This window comes from Podarcis liolepis (genome assembly GCF_965112155.1).
Source record: "Podarcis liolepis genome assembly, chromosome: 4".
In the NCBI taxonomy this organism is placed as follows: domain Eukaryota; kingdom Metazoa; phylum Chordata; class Lepidosauria; order Squamata; family Lacertidae; genus Podarcis; species Podarcis liolepis.
The window spans coordinates 98054469-98076402 of NC_139558.1; the positions used below are offsets into that span (position 1 = coordinate 98054469).

Sequence of the window (21934 nt, forward strand, 5' to 3'; positions counted from 1 at the left end):
AGCACTGCAACATGGCTCCCTCTCTCTCTAGCATCAGACAGCAAAGAGAAAAAGAACAAAGGACAATAGTCCCACTTCACGGAACACAGTAACACAAACATCCTGTCTCCATCACTTCCCACTCTGTGGAGTCAAAACATTTACCGTCATGTGATAGACAACAATCCCATGACTGCAATCACGGAGCAGGAATTCTAACAGCCACCGCACTAAAGGCCTGGTTCCTATGTTGTGTGGAACTAGGGCTGAGGTAACCATTAACTATTCAGCAAAATAAGCATGTGCTTAGGGCATCAAGGGAAGGGGGGCATCACAAAAAAATTCCATTTCCAGATTTACCATGGACCACATGTGCTGCTGAGCAAACACAAGCATAATTACAGCCCTTATAGAAGAAAGAAGCCTCCACCAAAGAAGTAAACAAGATTGGTAAAATATATTATTGAACTATGCAGCATAATTCAGTTATTTGAAACCCAAGAAAGAGCCCTTTTTTTTAATGAAACGGGGGGAAATGTTAAAAAACCAGAAGCTTTTCTGGGGACTTGTTATGTATGTGACAACAGCCACACGGATGCTACTAGCCCCGAGATGGAAAGAAGAAAGAGGAATGGCAAACTGATGGACTAATAATAATAATAATAATAATAATAATAATAATAATAATAATAAATTTATTTATACCCCGCCCATCTGGCTGGGTTTCCCCAGCCACTCTGGGCGGCTTCCAACAAAACACTAAAATAGAGTAGCCTGTTAAACATTAAAAGCTTCCCTAAACAGGGCTGCCTTCAGATGTCTTCTAAACGTTTGGTAGTTATTTTTCTCTTTGACATCTGATGGGAGGGCGTTCCATAGGGTGGGCGCCACCACCAAGAAGGCCCTCTGCCTGGTTCCCTGTAACTTTGTCGCTGGACCTCAGTGTCCGGGCAGAATGATGGAGGTGGAGACGCTCCTTCAGGTATACTGGACCGAGGTCGTTTAGGGATTTAAAGGTCAGCACTAACACTTTGAATTGTAATAGGCCGAATTGACTAGGCCGAAATGGCAAAGCTGACGGGAAAGCTCAGGAACCAAGAGGACAAAAACTTTTTTAAAGAATGGGAAAGAAATTATAACTTATTTAAGAGACCACTGCAAGCAGATAAAAACATAAGCAGGATTTTAATCACACTTGTAACAAATACCATGGATGATATAAATGGGTACAAAATATAGATTATGGAATAATACGCAGTTGTAGATGTTGACAATCGGACCCCTGGAGGGGATGTGGAAAAGTCTCGAGATTCGGAGAAAACTGAATTTGGATTGTTATAAATTGATATTTGTAAAATCAAATAAAAATGATTTCTCAAAAAATGAACACCAGTTGCTGGAAACCACAGGAGGGGGGGTGCTCTTGTGTTCTAATCCTGCTTGCATCTGGTCATGAGCCTGATCCAACAGTGATCTTCATGTTCTACTTGGGAGTAGGCCTTCCCAACACAAACAACAACTGCGGAGTAAGCATCATCGCCGGAGCACATCCATTAAACAGTGGACTTTTCTCTTTAATGATTAGCCAGTCCTGTTTACCCTCCTTTGCCAGAGAGGAGGTCTCCCATCCCTCTCCCAACTCCTGGTTGCCATGGTACCGGCCCTCGCATCCTAAGAAGAGCCCGGAGGCCTTACATAACACTCTCCAGGTTGTTAGACAAGGTAATCTTGCTTAATGGCTCTTCCGGAGTGCGTTGTTTGACTAAGGCAACAGGGCAGGGGAGGTGAGAAGGCAGCAGGATCCCGATCATTGGACAGCAAGTTTGTTTGTACGCCGCCGCCCTCCGCTGTCAGACAGAGATTACTCTTGGGCCACTGAAATTGGGAAAGTGCACGACACCTGAGGTGCTTCCAAGTGTCTCTATTTTCCAGGGACGTCCTGGATTTACAGAAACCGTGCCTGTTTCTGATTTGATCCCCAAATGTCCCGCTTTTCCTTAGGACAGTGGTTTTGAACCAGTGTGCCATGGGACCCTGAGGAGTCTTGAAGGATGGTCAGGGGTGCCGTGGGCAAGTCTGGCCCATAGCTGTCAACGTACAGATTTGAAAATAAGGGACCAGCAGCCTCGAAAATAAGGGATCGGAAGCCAAAATAAGGGATTTTCCGGGCACAGGTATGTTCAACTTCTGAGCCCCTCCAAGCCAAAGGCAGAAAGCCCAGCCAGCAGCCAAACGAAGCCTCAAGCGGTGGTTCCCACAGCGCAGCAACCCGGCAAAGGGGATGCAGCAAGGAAAACCACCGTCACCTCTCCGCTGGGAAGCACTGAGCAAAGACAAGTCCCCAGGCAATGCGGCCGATTTGATCGGCACAAGGCATGCAAGCTCCACCCCCCAGTCATTCTTAGACTCCTTATTGGGTGAGCAATGCAGCCAAGCAACACATTGGAGCCTCCCTCCTCCCTGGCCGGCAGGGAGGGAGGGAGAGGAGCTGCTTCCTTTGAAACCCGGGAAATTTAAGGGACATCATCAATAAGGGACAGCAGCGGGACACGGCGCTGGGATAAGGGAGTTTCCCGCCAAATAAGGGACAGTTGACAGCTATGGTCTGGCCTCCATCCCTCTTTCCTTTCTTCTCTCCCTCTTCTGATGTCCTCTCGCACCTCTGCCTACCAAAGCCTTGTGTGGTTGTTTCTTGCTGGCTAGGCGGTGCTGGTTGCCAGGAGCTGAAGTGGCTTCAGGGTAAGCAAGCCATTGGGTGAAGGAGCCCAGCTCTTGCTGTTGGGAATGGATGGGCAAGGGGGACGCCAGGCAGGCCTTTGGCCAAATGAAATATTCTCGGCCACCTTATCCTGGTGGGGATTGTTTCCGAGTACAATTCAAAGTGTTGGTGCTGACCTTTAAAGCCCTAAATGGCCTCGGTCCAGTATACCTGAAGGAGCGTCTCCACCCCCATCATTCAGCCCGGACACTGAGGTCCAGCTCCGAGGGCCTTCTGGCGGTTCCCTCACTGCGAGAAGTAAGGTTACAGGGAACCAGGCAGAGGGCCTTCTCGGTAGTGGCGCCTGCCCTGTGGAACGCCCTCCCACCAGATGTCAAAGCAATAAACAACTATTTTACTTTTAAAAGGCATCTGAAGGTAGCCCTCTTTAGGGAAGTTTTTAATGTTTGAAGCTGTACTGTTTTTAATATTCAGTTGGAAGCCACCCAGAGTGGCTGGGGAAACCCAGCCAGATGGGCGGGGTATAAATAATAAATTTTTATTATTATTATATTATTGTGTTTGTTTCTCCTGGTTGTACTGCTGTAACCCGTCCTGGAACTTTAGGTGAAGGGAGGGGAGAGTTCTTCCTGATGTTTCATCAGAATCCCTTTCCTCGTATCTCTCTCTCTCGCTCGCTCTTTTTAAAACCTTTTTTTATTAAGTTTAACATTGCAAATTTAAATTCAACCATTAAACATCAACATTGAATCATTTGACTCCCCTTTGCCCTTCCATGGTTACCATTATCAATCTTTTTTCAACTGCTTCACTTATTTTCTCTATTTTTTTCCAATAATCCTTTTTCCCCCCTTGGTTTTTTCCAAACACATTACAAGCGTTATTTAAATCCTGCCAAAGTTTTTAGTTCTTTGCAGTGTTCTCTCTTAAATACATTATAATTTTCCCCCTATTCCTTCTTAAAATTCTTCTCTTCCTGGTTTCTGATTCTCCAAGTCATTCTCGCCATTTCGGCGTAGTCCATCATCTTCATCAACCATTCCTCTCTAGTCGGGACTTTATCTTCTTTACATCTCTGGGCCAGTAGCATCCGTGCTGCTAGGGTTGCATACATAAATAGTTGTTTTCTCTCTCTTTTAAAAAACTTTTTATTAAGTTTATTTTACAACACATACACACACACTCATAAAACTAAACATAAAATTAATAATACACAACCAAAAACCAAACAAAAAACAAAGAAATACAAATAAAACATAGTAACATACGGAAACTTACACAGATCAAATAGTCAACAATCTATCTATCTAAAAAATATTTCAGTTCTTCTTCTCTTCCAATTGACTTCCTTCATCCTCAACACGGTTTTCTTTTTATCTCTCCTTAGTTCTTTGTCACCCCATTTTCTTTCTGTTTTTAGCTTTCAGACCATAATTTATTTTGCAGAAGTTAATCAAAACAAGTCCAAGTAGTAATTTGAGGGCACTGTTTTTAAGGTATTCTCTATATTTTCCCCATTCTTTTTTTGAAATTTTTGCTCAGGCTGACCCCTAATGACTTCTGTCAATCTAGCCAATTCAATAAAGTCAAATAATTTATCTTGCCAATCTCTTTTTGACGGTATTGTCCCCCCCCCCCAATTTTGGCAATTGGTGTTCTCGCAGCCCCTGTAGCATAGAGGAATATTTTCTTATTTTCTCTGGCTATAAACAGTCGTTGTATCTCAATCCGATGGTGCTTCTCTCCAGAGCCGCAGAAAACCAGCTGGCTCCATCTTCTGTGTGACAGTCCTTCCGATATCCCATCTCCTTTGTGTGTCTCTTCTTTCTCTCTGCCCCTGGGTCTTGGAGCGCCACTTCCTGGATTAACGCTGGCAAAGGGTGGGCAGGGAGCCCAGGTCCCATCACCACTTCACCTCTTTATCCCCAGACACACTCCCTCGTTTGTGCCGCAGAGATATTATGGGAAGATTAGAGGGCTCTGGTTAATCTCTCGGGAGTGGCTAAGCCTCAGGTAAGAAACCTTCAACACACAGCTCCACACCGGGAGGGTGGCAAGGAAATCCTGCTCTCGCCTCTGGAATTGGCAGGCACCTGATTGGCGCTTCGAGAGCCGATGGAAGAACCACACGTCCGAAAGACCGGTCTGGGAAAATGACAGCTCCAGGTTGAAATATACTCGGAGTCGAGAGTGGATTTCATGCTCTTTATTCAGCTCATAGTGGTGAGGAGGAATGGAAGTTCCCCCACAATGTCTGCTTTATATACATTATTTACACAATGGGCTGCACGTGATTGGCTAATTCCGGGATTCTCCTGTAGGCCAATCAGGTTGCGGATTCACTTCCACCTGGAGCTGGATTGGGTGGCTCCTGTGGACCAATCAGACTGCTGCATTATGAATCCTGTTGTTCTAGGGCCAGTCAGACTGCTGCATTCTGGATCCTATTGTTCTAGGACCAATCAGACTGCTGCATTCTGAATCCTATTGTTCTAGGACCAATCAGACTGCTGCATTTTGGATCCTATTCAACTCAGTACATAACATAGGTATTTCTTCAGGAAGCGGAGACCCATCGGTGTGATGGATTCAGTGCTCTGCGCTAGCCTGAGCTGTAGTCTGGACTATGGACGCTGAGCTCCTGTGTTCTGATTCGATACACGATGTCCAATCACAGAACATTTCAGGATTCGGGCCTCTGCCATTGGCCCTTGAACTCTTGAGTCATGATTCACAGCTTGGAAGTTTAGACAGCCAATCACGTTGGGAGTGGGAGTGGCCTGGGCTTTCAGGAATGTATATAAGCAGTTGCTTTGCCCCTGTTTCCCAGTTATGTAGCTCAATCAAGGTTCTTGCTATTATCGCTGTGTCTTGCCTCGTTGGAACCCACCTACACTTCAGCAGCAACCCAAAATAAGAAGCTCAGCTCACTCTCAGCCTCAGCATCCAAGCCAAGAAGAGTTTGCGATCAGCTTGAATGTGCTATAGAGATTCATGTGAAGCCACACAAGATTTGCTTGATATCAACACCTTCCAGAGAAGTAAAGATGAATGCAAAAGATAATAGCCCCGAGAGCCACAATCAAGCTCGTCGAAGCTGAATGTTGGAAGATTCAGAGCAGATGAAAGAAAGCCCTTCTTCGGCAAGATTATTGTTAGCCCAGAAATGGAATCAAGAAGAAATTCCAACGAAAGAAGAATGGCAGACGAAATTAATGGACTATGCAGAATTGGACAAAATGACAGGAAGGATTCGAAACCTGCAGGACCAGAGATTCACAGAAGATTGGAAGAACCATACGAACTATTTGAAGAGCAACTGTAATCAACAAATTATGTTAGTAGGACTACAAGAAGTTTTGTAAGGAGAATTATATGAAGTATTGCAAAGTAGAAAAAGAATAGAGATACTAGTTATGAGATTTAAATGTATTAGTGAAAGTACGAAATGTATATTAAGTGATTGGATTGGGAAATTTTCAGTTGTGATTGATGGAAGTCAAAAAATGTATAAGATGTAAAAGTATGTTTAATTACTGTTGAAAATGATATGTTTAAAAATCTAATTATATATATATATATATATATATATATATATATATATATATATATATATATATGAAAGTCCTTCTTCATGCAGCACAGAGTCAAACTGTGGAACTCCCTGCCTCAGGAGGCAGCGATTGGTACCAGCTTAGATGGCTTTAAAAGAGAATTGCATACATTTACAAAGGAGAGAGCTATCGATGGCTCCTAGCCACAGTGGCACTGCTCTGCCTCTACAGCTGGAGTCAACTGAATATCAGTTGCTGGAAACCGCAGCTGGGGAGAGGGCTCTTGGGTTCGAATCCTGATTGCTGGTTTCTCAATGGCAACTGTTTGGCCACTGTGAGAACACGATGCTGGCCTAGTTGGGCCACTGGTCTGGGCCATTGACCTACAGGACCGCCTATCCTGGTATGCCCCGCGGAGGACCTTAAGGTCCACAAATGACAACACTTTGGAGCCGCAAGGTGGTTAGATTGGTCTCAACCAGAGCCAGGGCCTTTTCAGCACTGGCCCCGATTTGGTGGAACTGGCCCCGACTTGGTGTCACAAGAGACCAGGCCCTGCAGGACTTGACATCTTTCCGCAGGGCCTGCAAGACAGAGCTGTTCCGCCTGGCCTTTGGTTTGGACTCAGTCTGACCCTTATGTCCCCCCCCCCCTTTGGTCTTGATTTATTCGCTACTTTAAAATGAGGTTGCATTTTAAATTGCATTTTAACCTGTATTTTAAATTGGTTTCCCGCCCCCTATTATGCTTTTACTGTGATTTTATTGGGTGTTAGCCGCCCTGAGCTCGGCCAGGGAGGGCGGGGTATAGATAAAATATATTATTATTATTATTATTATTATTATTATTATTATTATCATCATCATCATCATCATCATCATGCTCTTATCAGCTGAGCTGGTCAGCTGATTCCCAGCTCAATTCCACTCTGGCTAACCTAACTGCGCCTCCAATATCTCCCAATCTACTATACAGTGAGGGGGGAGGAGGGGAAGTATTTGATCCCCTGCTAAATTTGCCCGTTTGCTCTCTGACGAAGAAATGTCCAGTCCATAATTTTAATGGTAGGTTTATTGTAGCTGTGAGAGACAGAATAATAACAGGAAAACCCCCAGAAACCCAGAAGATTCCCCACAGGTTGCAGGCTCCCGCAAACATTGTGTAGTTTAATAATAATCTCTAGAGCACTTTGCATCCTTCCCTGCTGCTGTGATCCTTCTCAAAGCGCCCTTATTAACAGCGCTCCATCCTTTTACAGCATTTTAAAGGGAAAATGTCTTTGACGTTTCAGACTGACATGAGCCAAGACTGGTTGTGGGGCGCCACCTGCTGGACAAGTGTCACATGGCAGGTTTCATGCAGGCTCAGTATTAAGGGAGGGGGAAATGGGGGGAGCTGTCACTTTTCCAGATGTTGGATTCCAGCCCCGCCCCCAGCCAGCATGCCCAATGGTCAGGGAGGGTGAGAGTTGCAGTCCAACATCAGCTAGGGGATAACAGCCTCTCCAACAATCACGGAGGGCCAGACCAGTTGCAATAGCTCACTTGGAAGAGCGTGAGATTCTTTATCTCGAGGTTGTGGGTTCGAACCCCACATTGGGCAAAAGATTGGGCATTGCAGGGCATTGGACTAGATGACCCTCGTGGTCCCCTCTAATCTTATGAAATACATTTTCCGTTGAATGTGCAGTTTATCTCATATATATATGAAAGACAAGAGTGTCTGGCATGCTCTGGTCCATGGGGTCACGAAGAGTCAGACACAGTGGCGTAGCGTGGGGGGTGCAGGGGGGGGGCCGGCCGCACCGGGCGCAACATCTGGGGGTTAGGGTTGGGGGCGCAAATCCACGGGTTAGGGGGCGCAAATCCACGGGTTAGGGGGCGCAAATTACTTGCCTTGCCCCGGGTGCTGACAACCCACGCTACACCACTGGTCGGACACAACTAAACAACAACATCAATGCAAAGAGATTCAACCATTTCGCCCTCTGCAATTTTCCTAAGGACTGAGGGCTGTCGGAAGGGAGGAGGGGCAAAGAGATCTCCCCCTCAGAGCGCTCGTAACCTGAAAAACGCAACCTGAAGCATCTGTACCCCAAGGTATGACTGTAATTCCCCAAAGGAAAGCTCCTGGTTTCTTTACAAAGGTTATTTTCAACACCCTCCACAAAATCTTCCACACTTACCGTGGCAGGGAAATAGTCCTTCATGTACCTCCAGGCTGCCCAGTTCCGAATGAAGTGGATTCTCCTCCCGCCTTTGGATGGCGTGTCCCAATCGCAGGCCCACCAGGCCGCGTACAGAGCGCTGATCAGCCAGAAGCGGGTGAAGAGGAGGCCGACGAAGATCGCGATGCAGCATTGCGCTACGAAAGGAAAGCACGTTGGTCAGGAGGAGGAAAGAGTGTCCTCAGAACAGGGCCCAGGCAGGAGGGCATTTACCCCAGGAAGATGAGGGCAGTTATATTCAGCAGGGATTTTATATACAGTGGTGCCTCGCAAGACGAAAAGAATCCGTTCTGTGAGTCTCTTCGTCTAGCGGTTTTTTCGTTTTGCGAAGCAAGCCCATTGAAGGATTAGCGGATTAGCGGCTTTTAGTGGCTTATCTGCTGATCGGATCAGCTGATAAGCGGCTTAGCGGCTTAGAAAAAGGGGGGGAGGGGGAAAACCCCGCAGGAACTCGCAAGGCATTGTCATCTTGCGAAGCAAGCCCAGAGGAAATTCGTTTTGCGAAGCACCTCCAAAACGGAAAACTCTTTCGTCTAGCGAGTTTTCCGTCTTGCGAGGCATTCGTCTTGCGGGGCACCACTGTACATCCTAATAATAATAATAATAATAATAATAATAATAATTTATTTATACCCCGCCCATGTGGCTGGGTTTCCCCAGCCACTCCAGGTGGCTCCCAATAATATTAAAAACACAATCAAACATCAAACATTAAAAACTTCCCTAAACAGGGTTGCCTTCAGATGTCTTCTGAAAGTTAGATACAGTGGTACCTCAGGTTAAGTACTTAATTCGTTCCGGAGGTCCGTACTTAACCTGAAACTGTTCTTAACCTGAAGCACCACTTTAGCTAATGGGGCCTCCTGCTGCTGCTGTGCCGCCGGAGCACGATTTCTGTTCTCATCCTGAAGCAAAGTTCTTATCCTGAAGCACTATTTCTGGGTTAGCGGAGTCTGTAACCTGAAGCGTATGTAACCTGAAGCGTATGTAACCTGAGGTACCACTGTAGTTGCTTATTTCCTTGACATCTGATGGGAGGACATTCCACAGGGTGGGCACCACCACCAAGAAGGCCCTCTGCCTGGTTCCCTGTAGCTTTGCTTCTCGCAGCAAGGGAACCGCCAGAAGGCCCTCGGCGCTGGACCTGAGTGTCTGGGCTGAATGATGGGGGTGGAGACACTCCTTCAGGTATACTGGTCTGAGGCCATTTAGGGCTTTTAAGGTCAGCACCAACACCAAAAACATGGGGAGTCAAAGTGGGAAATTCCTTGCAAGCAAAGGAACTAGCTTTGAACAGGGAAGTTTGATTCTCCTTCCCAGTTGGCAAATGCAGGTGGGCATTGTCCAAGAAATAAAGTCGTCTTTTTGTGGTAATTGGTTTGTTTCCCATCCTGATTTTTGAACAGGTATAATGTAGTCCTGGAGCCTAGTTGCCCCTGGTGGTTGGGGGAAAAATAATGGCATATTTCTGAACTTTTCAACAAGCATATTGACTTGATGTTGTTGTAGTAGCTGTTTTTGTTGTAACTGATAACTTGCAAGGTGCAATGCTTGTTGCAGATTTGTTCTGTGGCTTGGAAGTAAATCCTTGCTATACCATAATATTTCCTGCATTGCAGCCTCCAAAGCAAATCTGTTTGAATTTGTATGGAGGTAAGTAGAACTTAAAAAGCAGAGACATCACCTTGCCAACAAAGGCCCGTCTAGTTAAAGCTATGGTTTTCCCAGTAGTGATGTATGGAAGTGAGAGCTGGACCATAAAGAAGGCTGATTGCCGAAGAATGGATGCTTTTGAATTATGGTGCTGGAGGAGACTCTTGAGAGTCCCATGGACCGCAAGAAGATCAAACCTCTCCATTCTGAAGGAAATCAGCCCTGAGTGCTCACTGGAAGGACAGATCCTGAAGCTGAGGCTCTAATACTTTGGCCACCTCATGAGAAGAGAAGACTCCCTGGAAAAGACCCTGATGTTGGGAAAGATGGAGGGCACAAGGAGAAGGGGACGACAGAGGACGAGATGGTTGGACAGTGTTCTCAAAGCTACCAGCATGAGTTTGACCAAACTGCGGGAGGCAGTGGAAGACAGGAGTGCCTGGCATGCTCTGGTCCATGGGGTCATGAAGAGTCGGACACGACTAAATGACTAAACAACAACAACAAAAGTAGAACTATCCAACTGTGATAAGATAAGATTGCTGATCTGTGAAAAGGAAACATGAAAACCTATGCTGTTGTATGAATTTGTTCTGAGAACTTAATTGTACTGGAACAGCGGTTAAAATATATGATACCTAAACAAAAAGAAGAAGAAGGAGGAGGAGGAGGAGGAGGAGGAGGAGGAGGAGGAGGAGGAAAGAAATAAAGTTTTCTGAGCTCCTGCAAACAATCTGCAACATCCTGGGGGAAGGAGCTTCGCCACCTTGCTAAACCTGGGTACATCCTTTCAAATCTCCTGATTCTGCTGTTGGAAATAATGTTGGTGCTGATGATTTGTTAAATTTGTACACTGCCCTATACCCCTAGATCTCGGGTTGGCTCGTAACATAAAAATTACGATATACAACTAGGGGTCCTCCTGTCGACTCTCTCCCGGATCCTGCAATATATTAGGGGAAACTCCTGCAAAAGTGTGTACATTAGACAAAACTGCCTGCAAAAGGCATGCACCGAAACGCTGGCACCTTTTCATGGAGTTTTTTCTTTCAAGAATGAAATCACAAACTGCTGCATAAATGTGGAAAACTCAATTTAAGACAGGAGAAACGGGTGACTGACGTTGACAAGGCTCAGCCATCCCTACTTAACGTTGGGGTGAGCATTACCTTTTGAATTTTAGTTGAGATTCCCGCATTGCAGGGGGTTGGACTAGATGACCCCTGGATCCCTTCTAACTCTACAATTTTTGATTTTATGAATTTGCTGCCTGTTGTGTTCATGACACAGGAGCTGACCAGCTGCAGGACAATTTATTTCTATTTTTTAAAAGATCAGTCTGTTGCAAAACGCCGCCTTCTGTAAGCTGCCTCGTTTTATGATTGTTCAGAGCCCAAAGTACAAGTCGGGAGGAGATACCATGTCCTTGTCCTTGTCCCAGCTGACTGATGATTAATCGGGATCCATTGAGTCTTGCCAGCCCTTCGGATGCTTGCGAGAATTGTTAGGCAAGACTGGGGGTGAGATTTCCTCCATGGGGCAAGAAGCAGCCCTGCCTTCCAGCTTGCAAAACTCAGCCCTAACTTGACCCGCTGTTTCCCAGACGTTTTTAAGTACGGGAGGAGAGCTCTCTGCTGGGTCAGATCATCAAGTGAAGAAGACATGAGTGAAACCACTCTCCCATTCTTGTTCTCCACTCCTCAGACCTTTGGTCTCCTCCAGATTCCTTGAGCTGGCACCCAACAGATGTTTTGTACTACAGCTCCCTGGCTGGGGCTGATGGGAACTTTGGCCCAAAACATCTGGAGGGCTTTTTCAGACGACTTAAATAATAATAATAAAAATAATTTATTATTTATACCCCACCCGTCTGCCTGGGTTTCCCCAGCCACCCTGGGCGGCTTCCACAAAGACCAAAAATACACTAAGATGTCACACATTAAAAACTTCCCTGAACAGGGCTGCCTTCAGATGTCTTCTGAATGTCAGGTAGTTGCTTATCGCTTTGACATCTGGTGGGAGGGCGTTCCACAGGGCGGGTGCCACTACCAAGAAGGCCCTCTGCCTGGTTCCCTGTAGCTTTGCTTCTCGCAATGAGGGAACTGCCAGAAGGCCCTCAGCGCTGGACCTCAGCGTCTGGGCAGAACGATGGGGGTGGAGACGCTCCTTCAGGTATAACGCTCCTTCAGGTATACTTAAAGAAATACTCTAGTGCGGGCTTCCTCAAACTCAGCCCTCCAGATGTTTTGAGACTACAATTCCCATCATCCCCGACCACTGGTCCTGCTAGCTAGGGATCATGGGAGTTGTAGGCTGAAAACATCTGGAGGGCCGAGTTTGAGGAAGCCGGCTATAGTCCAACGACCTCGCAAACAGGATTTGAGCTTCTGAGCAACAGAAGCAATCAGATTATAATATTGTGGTTATGATTGGATAGAAAACAGGGTGCAGGAGAAGGGGAGAAACAACAATGTTAAGGAAAACAGGGTGCGAAGGCGATAAAAATTAATCCGTGGCCTTTCTAAACCGTGGGGGATATTGTTCTTGTTTGCAATTATGGTGCGTATTTTGTTGTTTTTGTGTTGTAAACCACCCAGTGGATGAAACTGAATGAATAAAAAGAAAATGCTTCCTTTGTCCTTTCAACAAAAGGGACACGCACCGTCCGTTTTCCATTTCGTTTCATTTTGCACTAACGAACATGCTGTTTTGCGAACATGCTGTTTTGGAATCGCTGTCCTCCTTCGAAAAGGACCACACAGGAGAGGCTGAGGGTAGCAGCCGCTGGTTTTCGTGCCAGCGAGGGGCATCCCGTGCTTGCCTCACACGGCGAGGCCTCCTGTGCTTCCCTCGTGTAACCACAGCAACGGCTGATAGCGGCAGAGCCGAGCGGCCGCCACCGAGCCCATCTGCTAACGGGCAGAATGGCTGGCATCAGTCGTGCCGTGGAGAGAGAGAGAGAAAGAGAGAGCTATAGAGGCTGAAGCATCCAGACAAACAGATCAATTTCCCCAAAGCAGGCGGACAAAGAGGATGTCCCAAGGGAACGAGGCCACATTCACACACACAGACACACCGCACTCACTTCCATTTAACACAGGGCTGGGGAACATTTTCGGAGGTCCGCATTCCTTTCAGAACAACATCCGAAGAGCCATATCCCACTGGAGGGTGGAGACTCAAATGTAATTTTATTATTACAGTCGTACCTTGGATCTGCATAATCCAGCACATGTTTGTAATTTGGTCTCTGGTTCCTCTGCCCCTTTGAAATCCAGCTTGCACTTCTGGGAGTTCTCGGTCCACATACTGCTTAAGCCTGCCTTGTAGAATTTTAAGCATAACCTTGCTTATGTGATTTGAGTGCAATTGTGCAGTAGTTGGAGCATTCTTTGGCAGTGATGTATGGAAGTGAGAGCTGGACCATAAAGAAGGCTGATCGCCGAAGAATGGATGCTTTTGAATTATGGTGCTGGAGGAGACTCTTGAGAGTCCCATGGACTGCAAGAAGATCAAACCTCTCCATTCTGAAGGAAATCAGCCCTGAGTGCTCACTGGAAGGACAGATCGTGAAGCTGAGGCTCCAAGACTTTGGCCACCTCATGAGAAGCGAAGACTCCCTGGAAAAGACCCTGATGTTGGGAAAGATGGAGGGCACAAGGAGAAGGGGATGACAGAGGACGAGATGGTTGGACAGTGTTCTCGAAGCTACCAGCATGAGTCTGACCAAACTGTGGGAGGCAGTGGAAGACAGGAGTGCCTGGCGTGCTCTGGTCCAGGGGGCCACGAAGAGTCAGTCAGACACCACTAAACAACAACAACAACAGCAACCTTGGATCTCAAACGCCTTGGCTCCTGAACAAATCGGCTCCCAAACGATGGAAACCTGGAAGTGAGTGTCCCAGTTCTCGAACGTTCTTTTGGAAGCCAAAAGTTTGACGGGGCTTCCATGACTTCCGATTGGCTGCAGGAGCTTTCTGCAGCCAATCAGAAGCCACGCTTTGGTTTCCTAACGTTTTGGAAGTTGAACGCACTTCCAAAATGGATTCCGTTCGACTTCCAGGGTACTACTGCATTATTATTTTACTTGGGTAGAATAGGCAAGTCTGCAGAGACATTTGTCAAACCCTCTCTCTATCCAGGCAAGCAAGAATCATTTCCAGATTTCGAGGACACGGTCCAGACATGTGAAATTCATGGAGGAGAGAGCTAGCAATGGTGGCCAGCCACGATGGTTAGAGATGGCACCTGAGGGACGCGGGTGGCGCTGTGGTCTAAACTACTGAGCCTTTTGGGCTTGCCGATCGGAAGGCTGGCGGTTCAAATCCCCACAACGGGGTGAGCTCCCGTTGCTCTGTCCCAGCTCCTGCCAACCTAGCAGTTTGAAAGCACGCCAGTGCAAGTAGATAAATAGGTACCACTGCAGCGGGAAGGTTAAACAGTGTTTCCGTACGCTCTGGTTTCCATCACTGTGTTCCGTTGCGCCAGAAGCAGTTTAGTCCTGCTGGCCAGATGACCCGGAAAGCCGGCTGTGGACAAATGCCGGCTCCCTAGGCCTGAAAGCGAGAAGAGCGCCACAACCCCATAGTCAACTTTGACTGGACTTAACCATCCAGGGGTCCTTTACCTTTTACCTAGATAGCACCTGTCTAATATTCAAGGGGAGGGGAGTTCCAAAGGGCAGGCCACCACACTAAAAGCCTGATTCCTACATTGTGTGGAACGGACCTCCTGATAGGCTGGCATCCGCAGGAGGCCCTCACCAGCAGAGCGCTTGATTTGGGCATATAAGGGGTGAGACAATCTTCTAAGCATCCTGATCCCAAGCTGTTTGGGGCAGCTGGGCTGAATGGGGTTTGCAAGCTCCAACCATCAGCCGATCGTGCAGGCAAAAAATGTGTTGCCCGGTGTCGTCATGACACCCAGGGATGGGCATGGGGTGGTACTATCCACCTCTTACATGTGGCCTGCAAAGGGAAGAGAAGGAATGATCTGGTCCACAGCTGCTTCCGCATCCCTAGACATGAACTGTATCACTTTCTTGGGTGGAATATTGCATGGGAGGGGTAATGCCATCATTGGGACCCTAGCAGACCCATACTTGGGATCACATCGCTGGGCTAGATCCACCTGACCCCATCCATTCTTCAGTTTGTTTTCTCCCCTGCTGCCTCATTCTGTTTCCTCCGGAAAACACTCCGCACTCCTACGAGATTCCTAAGCCACTACTTTCCTCTCCCTAACTTGTCGCCTTGGAAACTGCAAGCATCTCCTCTCCCCACCACTCAGTATTGGCCAGCGTGAAACATTGCTCTGTTGCACCACAATGAATGATCTTCCTCTACAAAGAGGCATCAGATTCTTAACTTCCAATTGTCTGAGCTCACAGTCAAAAAGTGGTCTGCTGGCCACATAGGACTCTCATTTTTTCACTTTAGCAGGTGTGCAGTGTGTAGGAATTAAGCAAACGAAGCTTGCCCTCATTCGGGGGATGCCGGTCCATTCGGACCACGAAACACAGCCCTATGAACCTCAGTCTGCCTCCACCTGCCTACTGAGTTTTAACCAGCAGAGGAGATGCCTTCTCCTCCTCCATCATCTCCCCCTCCATCTCTGTCATAATGCCATAGTAGAGAAGAACATCAGAGAATGTTGCTTGATCAGACTGTCTCACCAGAGTGGTGCATGCTCTAGTTATCTCCTGCTTGAACTACTGCAATGCGCTTTGAAGGTGACCTGGAAACTGCAATTAATCCAGAATGTGGCAGCTAGACTGGTGACTGGAGGCAGCCGCCGAGACTACATAACACTGGTCCTAAAAGATCTTCATTGGCTCCCAGTACATTTCCGAGCACAATTCAAAGTGTTGATGCTGACCTTTAAAGCCCTAAATGGCCTCAGTCCAGTATACCTGAAGGAGCGTCTCCACCCCCATCATCCAGCCCAGACACTGAGGTCCAGCGCCAAGGGCCTTCTGGTGGTTCCCTCACTGCAAGGTTACATGGAACCAGGCAGAGGGCCTTCTCGGTGGTGGCGCCTGCCCTGTGGAACGCCCTCCCATCAGATGTCAGTTTACCTAATGGAAAGCCGCCTGGGTGCAGGGGCAGAGGACCTGTGGCTCTTCAGATACTGGTGGACTCCCATCATCACTTGGACTACTGCAATGCGCCTATGTGGGGCTACCTTTGAAGGTGACCCAGAAGCTACAACTAATCCAGAATGCGGCAGCTAGACTGGTGACCATGAGTGGCCGCCGAGACCACATAACACTGGTCCTGAAAGACCTACATCGGCTTCCAGTACGTTTCTGGAAACAATTCAAAGTGTTGGTGCTGACCTTTAAAGCCCTAAACGGCCTCGGCCCAGTAGACCTGAAGGAGCGTCTACACCCCCGTCGTTCAGCCCGGACACTAAGGTCCAGCTGCGAGGGCTTTCTGGCGGTTCCCTCCCTGTAAGAAGTGAGGTTACGGGGAACCAGGCAGAGGGCCTTCTCAGTAGTGGCACCCGCCCTGTGGAACGCCCTCCCATCAGATTTCAAGGAAATAAACAACTATCAGACTTTTAGAAGACATCTGAAGGCAGCCCTGTTTAGGGAAGTTTTTAATGTTTGATGTTTTATCGCTTTATTATTATTATCATCAATAATATTCTGTTGGGAGCTGCCCAGAGTGGCTAGGGAAACCCAGGCAGATGGGTGGGGTATAAACAACAACAGCAACATAATTCATTTCGTTCAGCATCCTGTAGTTTAGCAAACCCGTTTAATCCACTGCAGCAAGATTTAAAGGGAGGGTGGAGGCCCTTAATACGGAGGTTTAACAAACCACTGTGTGAAGCGCCGTCCCCTTCCTTTAAAAGGGGTGGGGACTTTGGGTGGGAGTGGGAGGGCCCTGAATCAGAAAGGGGCGGGGTGAGCTGTGGGGGGGGGATAACCGAGGGGGTGGGCAAGGTGTAAAGGAGAGGGAGTTCTGTATGTGACAACAGCAGCCAGAATATTATATGCACAGAAACGGAAAGAAGAGCAGGTTGCAATGAAGGAGGAGTGTGGCTTTTGAAAGCAATGGCTGCACAGAAACGGCAAAGCTGACAGTAAAACTGAGAGACAGAAATCAGGAACTTTTTAATAGAAGGATGGAGACCTTTCGTGGACTATTAAAAAAACAACAGCACCACTATAGTCAAGTGAAATCTCAGGCAGGATTCGAGATGAAAGCGGCGGAAGAAAAACGACAGAATAACGGTAATAGAGAAACCTTTTTGTAAGAGATATATTATAATGCAGTGAAGAAGGTTTGAGTAAAAACACTGCGGGGACGGGAAGTCCATTTATCAAACTATGTAATGATATGAAGATCCTTGTGAAAATGTTTGAAAAAATTAATGTACTGGGGAAAGGGGTAGCTGTGGGGAAGAACAAAGGGGTAGCTGGAGTTGGGGACAGGAACAAGCAGGCGTGGTGGCCCCTAGTTCAGAGCTTTCTGTGTGTCACAACACGTTAGCGTATCGGTGTGTCATCACAATCCTCACGGGGCTAGATAGGGGTCTGGTCATGTTGTTCCGATGCCTGATTATCGTCTTCCAAAGCAACTACTCTATTCCGAACTTAAAAATGGAAAGCGTAATGCTGGTGGTCAACAAAAGAGGTTTAAAGACTCTCTCAAGGCAAATCTATAAAAATGTAGCATAAACACCAACAACTGGGAAACAATGGCCTGTGAGTGCTCCAGTTGGAGAGCAGCCTTTCCCAAAGGTGTCGTGGGCTTTGAAGACACTCGAACTCAGGACAAAAGGGAGAAACATGCTAAGAGGAAGACACGCTTGGCAAACCCTCACCGTGATCAACTCCTACCCGGAAATCAACGTCCCCACTGTGGAAGGACGTATGGATCCAGAATTGGCCTCCACAGTCACTTGTGGACTCACTGTTAAACCTGTGTTTATGGAAGACAATCTTACTTGACTACGAGTGATCGCCAAAGAAGAAGTTTAACCTCCGGTTTGCTATTACCAGTGGCGTAGCGTGGGGGGTGCAGGGGGGGCTGGCCGCACCGGGCGCAACACCTGGGGGTTAGGGTTAGGGGGCGCAAATCCACGGGTTAGGGGGCGCAAATTACTTGCCTTGCCCCGGGTGCTGACAACCCACGCTACGCCACTGGCTATTACAATGGTACCTCAGGTTACACACGCTTCAGGTTACATACGCTTCAGGTTACAGACTCCGCTAACCCAGAAATAGTACCTCGGGTTAAGAACTTTGCTTCAGGATGAGAACAGAAATCGCACGGTGGCGGCGTAGCGGCAGTGGGAGCCCCCATTAGCTAAAGTGGTGCTTCAGGTTAAGAACAGTTTCAGGTTAAGAACGGACCTCCGGAACGAATTAAGTACTTAACCTGAGGTACCACTGTACTGTGTTGCAAAATGATGTGTGTCTAAAAAAGTGTCACTGACATGAGAAGTTTGGAAATCTCTGTCCTCGTTAGAGAAGAAAACCACCTTAGCTTAGGGTGTCTTAGTGCACTGCAAAATACGGTGCTAATCCTGCCAGGAGCAAAGGCGGGATGTAAACAAATATATATTAAGAACAGTGCGACCACAGGGACGCACCACTCTGATCTTCCTGAGGCATCTGTAAATACAGATTAGCACCTAGAAATGCGATACAAATCTGTGCCCTGCCTACTAATTCTCTTCGTGTTGGGGGATTTCTCAAGGAGTCAGACCAGTAGGAGTCAGACCATTTCTCAAGGAGTCAGACCATTTCTCAAGGAGTCAGACCATTTCTCAAGGAGTCAGACCATTTCTCAAGGAGTCAGACCATTTCTCAAGGAGTCAGACCTACAGATCTTGCTGTTTATGTAAGGTGGCACAGAAAGGCTGCCAGGCAAACCGTTGCCACCGAGTCAGGAATATGAACCTCTCCATCTCCTATGGGTGAAGAGAAGCTCATTTAGAGAACTTCATGGGACTCTTTCCAACAAGATCACTGCCCTGTTCCCACCTGCTGTTGTGATCTAGTTAAGCAAAATGGCTACAGCTGCAGTCCTAACCCCACTTCCCTAGGCAAAACCCACTGAATTCAAGTAGGACTGACTTCTGAGTAGATGTGGTTAGGATCAAACTGGCAGTGTCTCAGAAATATTTAGTAGTTGAAATAAATTAAAGGAATTCTTTAAGAAGATACAGATAGGTAGCCGTGTTGGTCTGCCATAGTCAAAATAAAAAAATTCCTTCCAGTAGCACCTTAAAGACCAACTAAGTTAGTTCTTGGTATGAGCTTTCGTGTGCATGCACACTTCTTCAGATACCAACACGAAGAGAATTAGTAGGCAGGGCACATATTGGTATCTGAAGAAGTGTGCATGCACACGAAAGCTCATACCAAGAACTAACTTAGTTGGTCTTTAAGGTGCTACTGGAAGGAATTCTTTTAATTTAAGAAGATAGTTAAAAAGACTCTTCTTAAAAACCTAAGAACTCCATTAAAAGAATCAAGTCTTGAAAAAAGTTATACGATCTAAGAAAGTCTTTAAAAGAAGACTTTCCAAAAGAATTTAGAAATCATAGTGTATCACCAACTGAGTACAGTAGTTTTAGGTATAAGCTTTCGTGTACATGCAGATACCGTCAGATGAGGCTATCTGATGAGAAACAAAACTATAAAGTAGAATGAGTACAGTTGCATGTGGGTTAAAATAACAAAGTCCAAGTAAAGACTGTCTGTGTTATCTACATAAATTAAAAAATTGTCCGGCAGCTCCTTAGAGACCAACTAAGTTTGTTCTGTGTATAAGCTTCTGTGTGCTTGCACACTTCTTCAAATACCTCAGATACGTGTCTAAAAAGTGTGCATGCACACGAAAGCTTATACATAAAACTACTCAGTTGGTCTCTAAGGTGCTACCTTATAATTTTTAAATTCTTTTGGAAGGATTCTTTTAAAGATTTTCTTAGATCATATAACTTTTTTGAAGACTTGGTTCTTTTAAAGGAGTTTTTAAGAAGAGTCTTTTTAACTATCTTGTTTTAATTTATTTCGACTACAGCAGACCAACACAGCTACCTGCTTGAATCAAATATTTAGTAGGGTTTTGTTTTGTTTTACCTAGACCCAGGAAGCTGAAGACCCACTGGAGAACGGAAGCTGTCTGGAGCCTCCTTTGTAAAGGGATGGAGCGTGGAGCAAATTCGACCTTCATTGCGGCGCGTGGCTTCAAACTGGATGGCAAAGGACTCTCCACGGACGAGCGAAGGAAACGGGAAAGAGCAAAGTCTCTGCTGACATAGAATTAAAGGAGTGGTTTGCAAGGAGCAATTAACGTGGGAGTGGATTACGCCTATCCCATGGAACGGATCAAGTGTTGCGGTGTGCATTAGGAAACTTTGATTTAAGAAAGGTAGCGAAGCCCAATGCGCAGAGAGAGTCTTGCAGAGGCCTGTCTAGTCCAGCTAAACCCCTGAGCGTCAGGGGTCAGCAAACTTTTTCAGCAGGGGTCAGTCCACTGTCCCTCAGAGCTTGTGGGGCGCAGGACTAAATTTTTTGGGGGGAAATGAACGCATTCCTATGCCCCACAAATAACCCAGAGATGCATTTTAAATAAAAGGACACATTCTACTCATGTAAAAACATGCTGATTCCCAGACTGTCCATGGGCCATATTTAGAAGGCGATTGGGCCAGATCCGGCCCCCAGGCCTTAGTTTGCCTACCCATGCTCTTGGGCTTGCCGATCAGAAGGCCAGCCAACCGCCTTAGGGACTTAGCTCTGGATCTGTGTAGGGTTGATTTCTTTGCCTTGTCTTCTCTTGAAGATATCCCTTGAGGCAGCAGGTATATTTAGAAGCAGAGTGGGACACGGGTGGCGCTGCGGGTTAAACCACAGAGCCTAGGGCTTGCCGATCAGAAGGTCGGCGGTTCGGAGGGGCCACCAGGTGGCGCGTTGGAAGATGGCTGACAATAACATCTCTCTGACCCATACGAGGTAATTAAGGGGCTGCTATGGGAAGTGTGCAGTCTTCCCCCCCCCAGGAGACGGGGGGGCGCTGCCTTGCCTGCGGTGTTCACAATGCACCCCCTGATCCGAGAGATGGGGGTGCCGTCGACCTTAGAAAAAATGTTTTAAGTATAAGAACTGATGTATAAGTTCGATGTTTAAGTTTGGACAAGGTAAAACTGGATTTTCTTCTTCTTCTTTTCTTTTCTTAAATGAACCAAACTAAATGAAAATAAGGTTATCAAAAACAAATTGAAGGAAGGGCTGAGAAACACTGCAAAATTAATGAATGTTAGAATGATGACGGTTTAGAAGCTAAGTGGTTTACAGCAGTAATGTTTAAGTTAAAAGAAAAGAAAGGTTAAAAACTAAATGAAATTAAGGGAGAGGACTTGCTGAATAAATAATTTGAAATTGGAATACAGAAAGGGGAGGTAGGAGGAGGTCAGCGAAGTAAGGTATAAGAAAATAAGGGATCAAAATTATACTTGTTTTTTGTCTGTGTTTTGTTTGTTTTCTTTATATAATTTCTGAAACTTCAATAAATATCTATTTAAAAAGAGAGAGAGAGATGGGGGTGCCGAACACTTGGCACGAGCCCTCGGTGAAGTCAGATCTTCCTGACGCCGATTCCAATTAGCGCGTGCTGGTTAGCTTCAGCTCGGAATTATAATTGGAAACATATGATTGGAATGAAGCTGAAGCACATACATCAAGTAATGTTCGAGGATAAGACTGCTGATTTATGGATCTCTGTGACCGGGAGTGACGGATGGATAAGTAAATCTTCTGATGAATCACCACTAGGAGAC

The 21934-nt window shown here is 46.6% G+C and overlaps 1 protein-coding gene across 1 annotated transcript in view; it reads right to left on the reverse strand.

Annotated features, from left to right (window-relative positions):
• Positions 1–20378, reverse strand: part of MOGAT2 (monoacylglycerol O-acyltransferase 2) — a 36671-nt gene extending 16293 nt beyond the window's left edge. Inside the window, exons 1-2 of the mRNA XM_083499894.1 lie at positions 20235–20378; positions 8438–8616 (exon numbers count right to left, since the gene is read on the reverse strand). Of these exons, the coding sequence (XP_083356020.1) occupies positions 8438–8616; positions 20235–20328 (273 nt within the window). The 5' untranslated portion in view covers positions 20329–20378. The remainder of the gene's footprint in view (positions 1–8437; positions 8617–20234) is intronic.
• Between the last annotated feature and the right edge of the window lie 1556 nt (positions 20379–21934).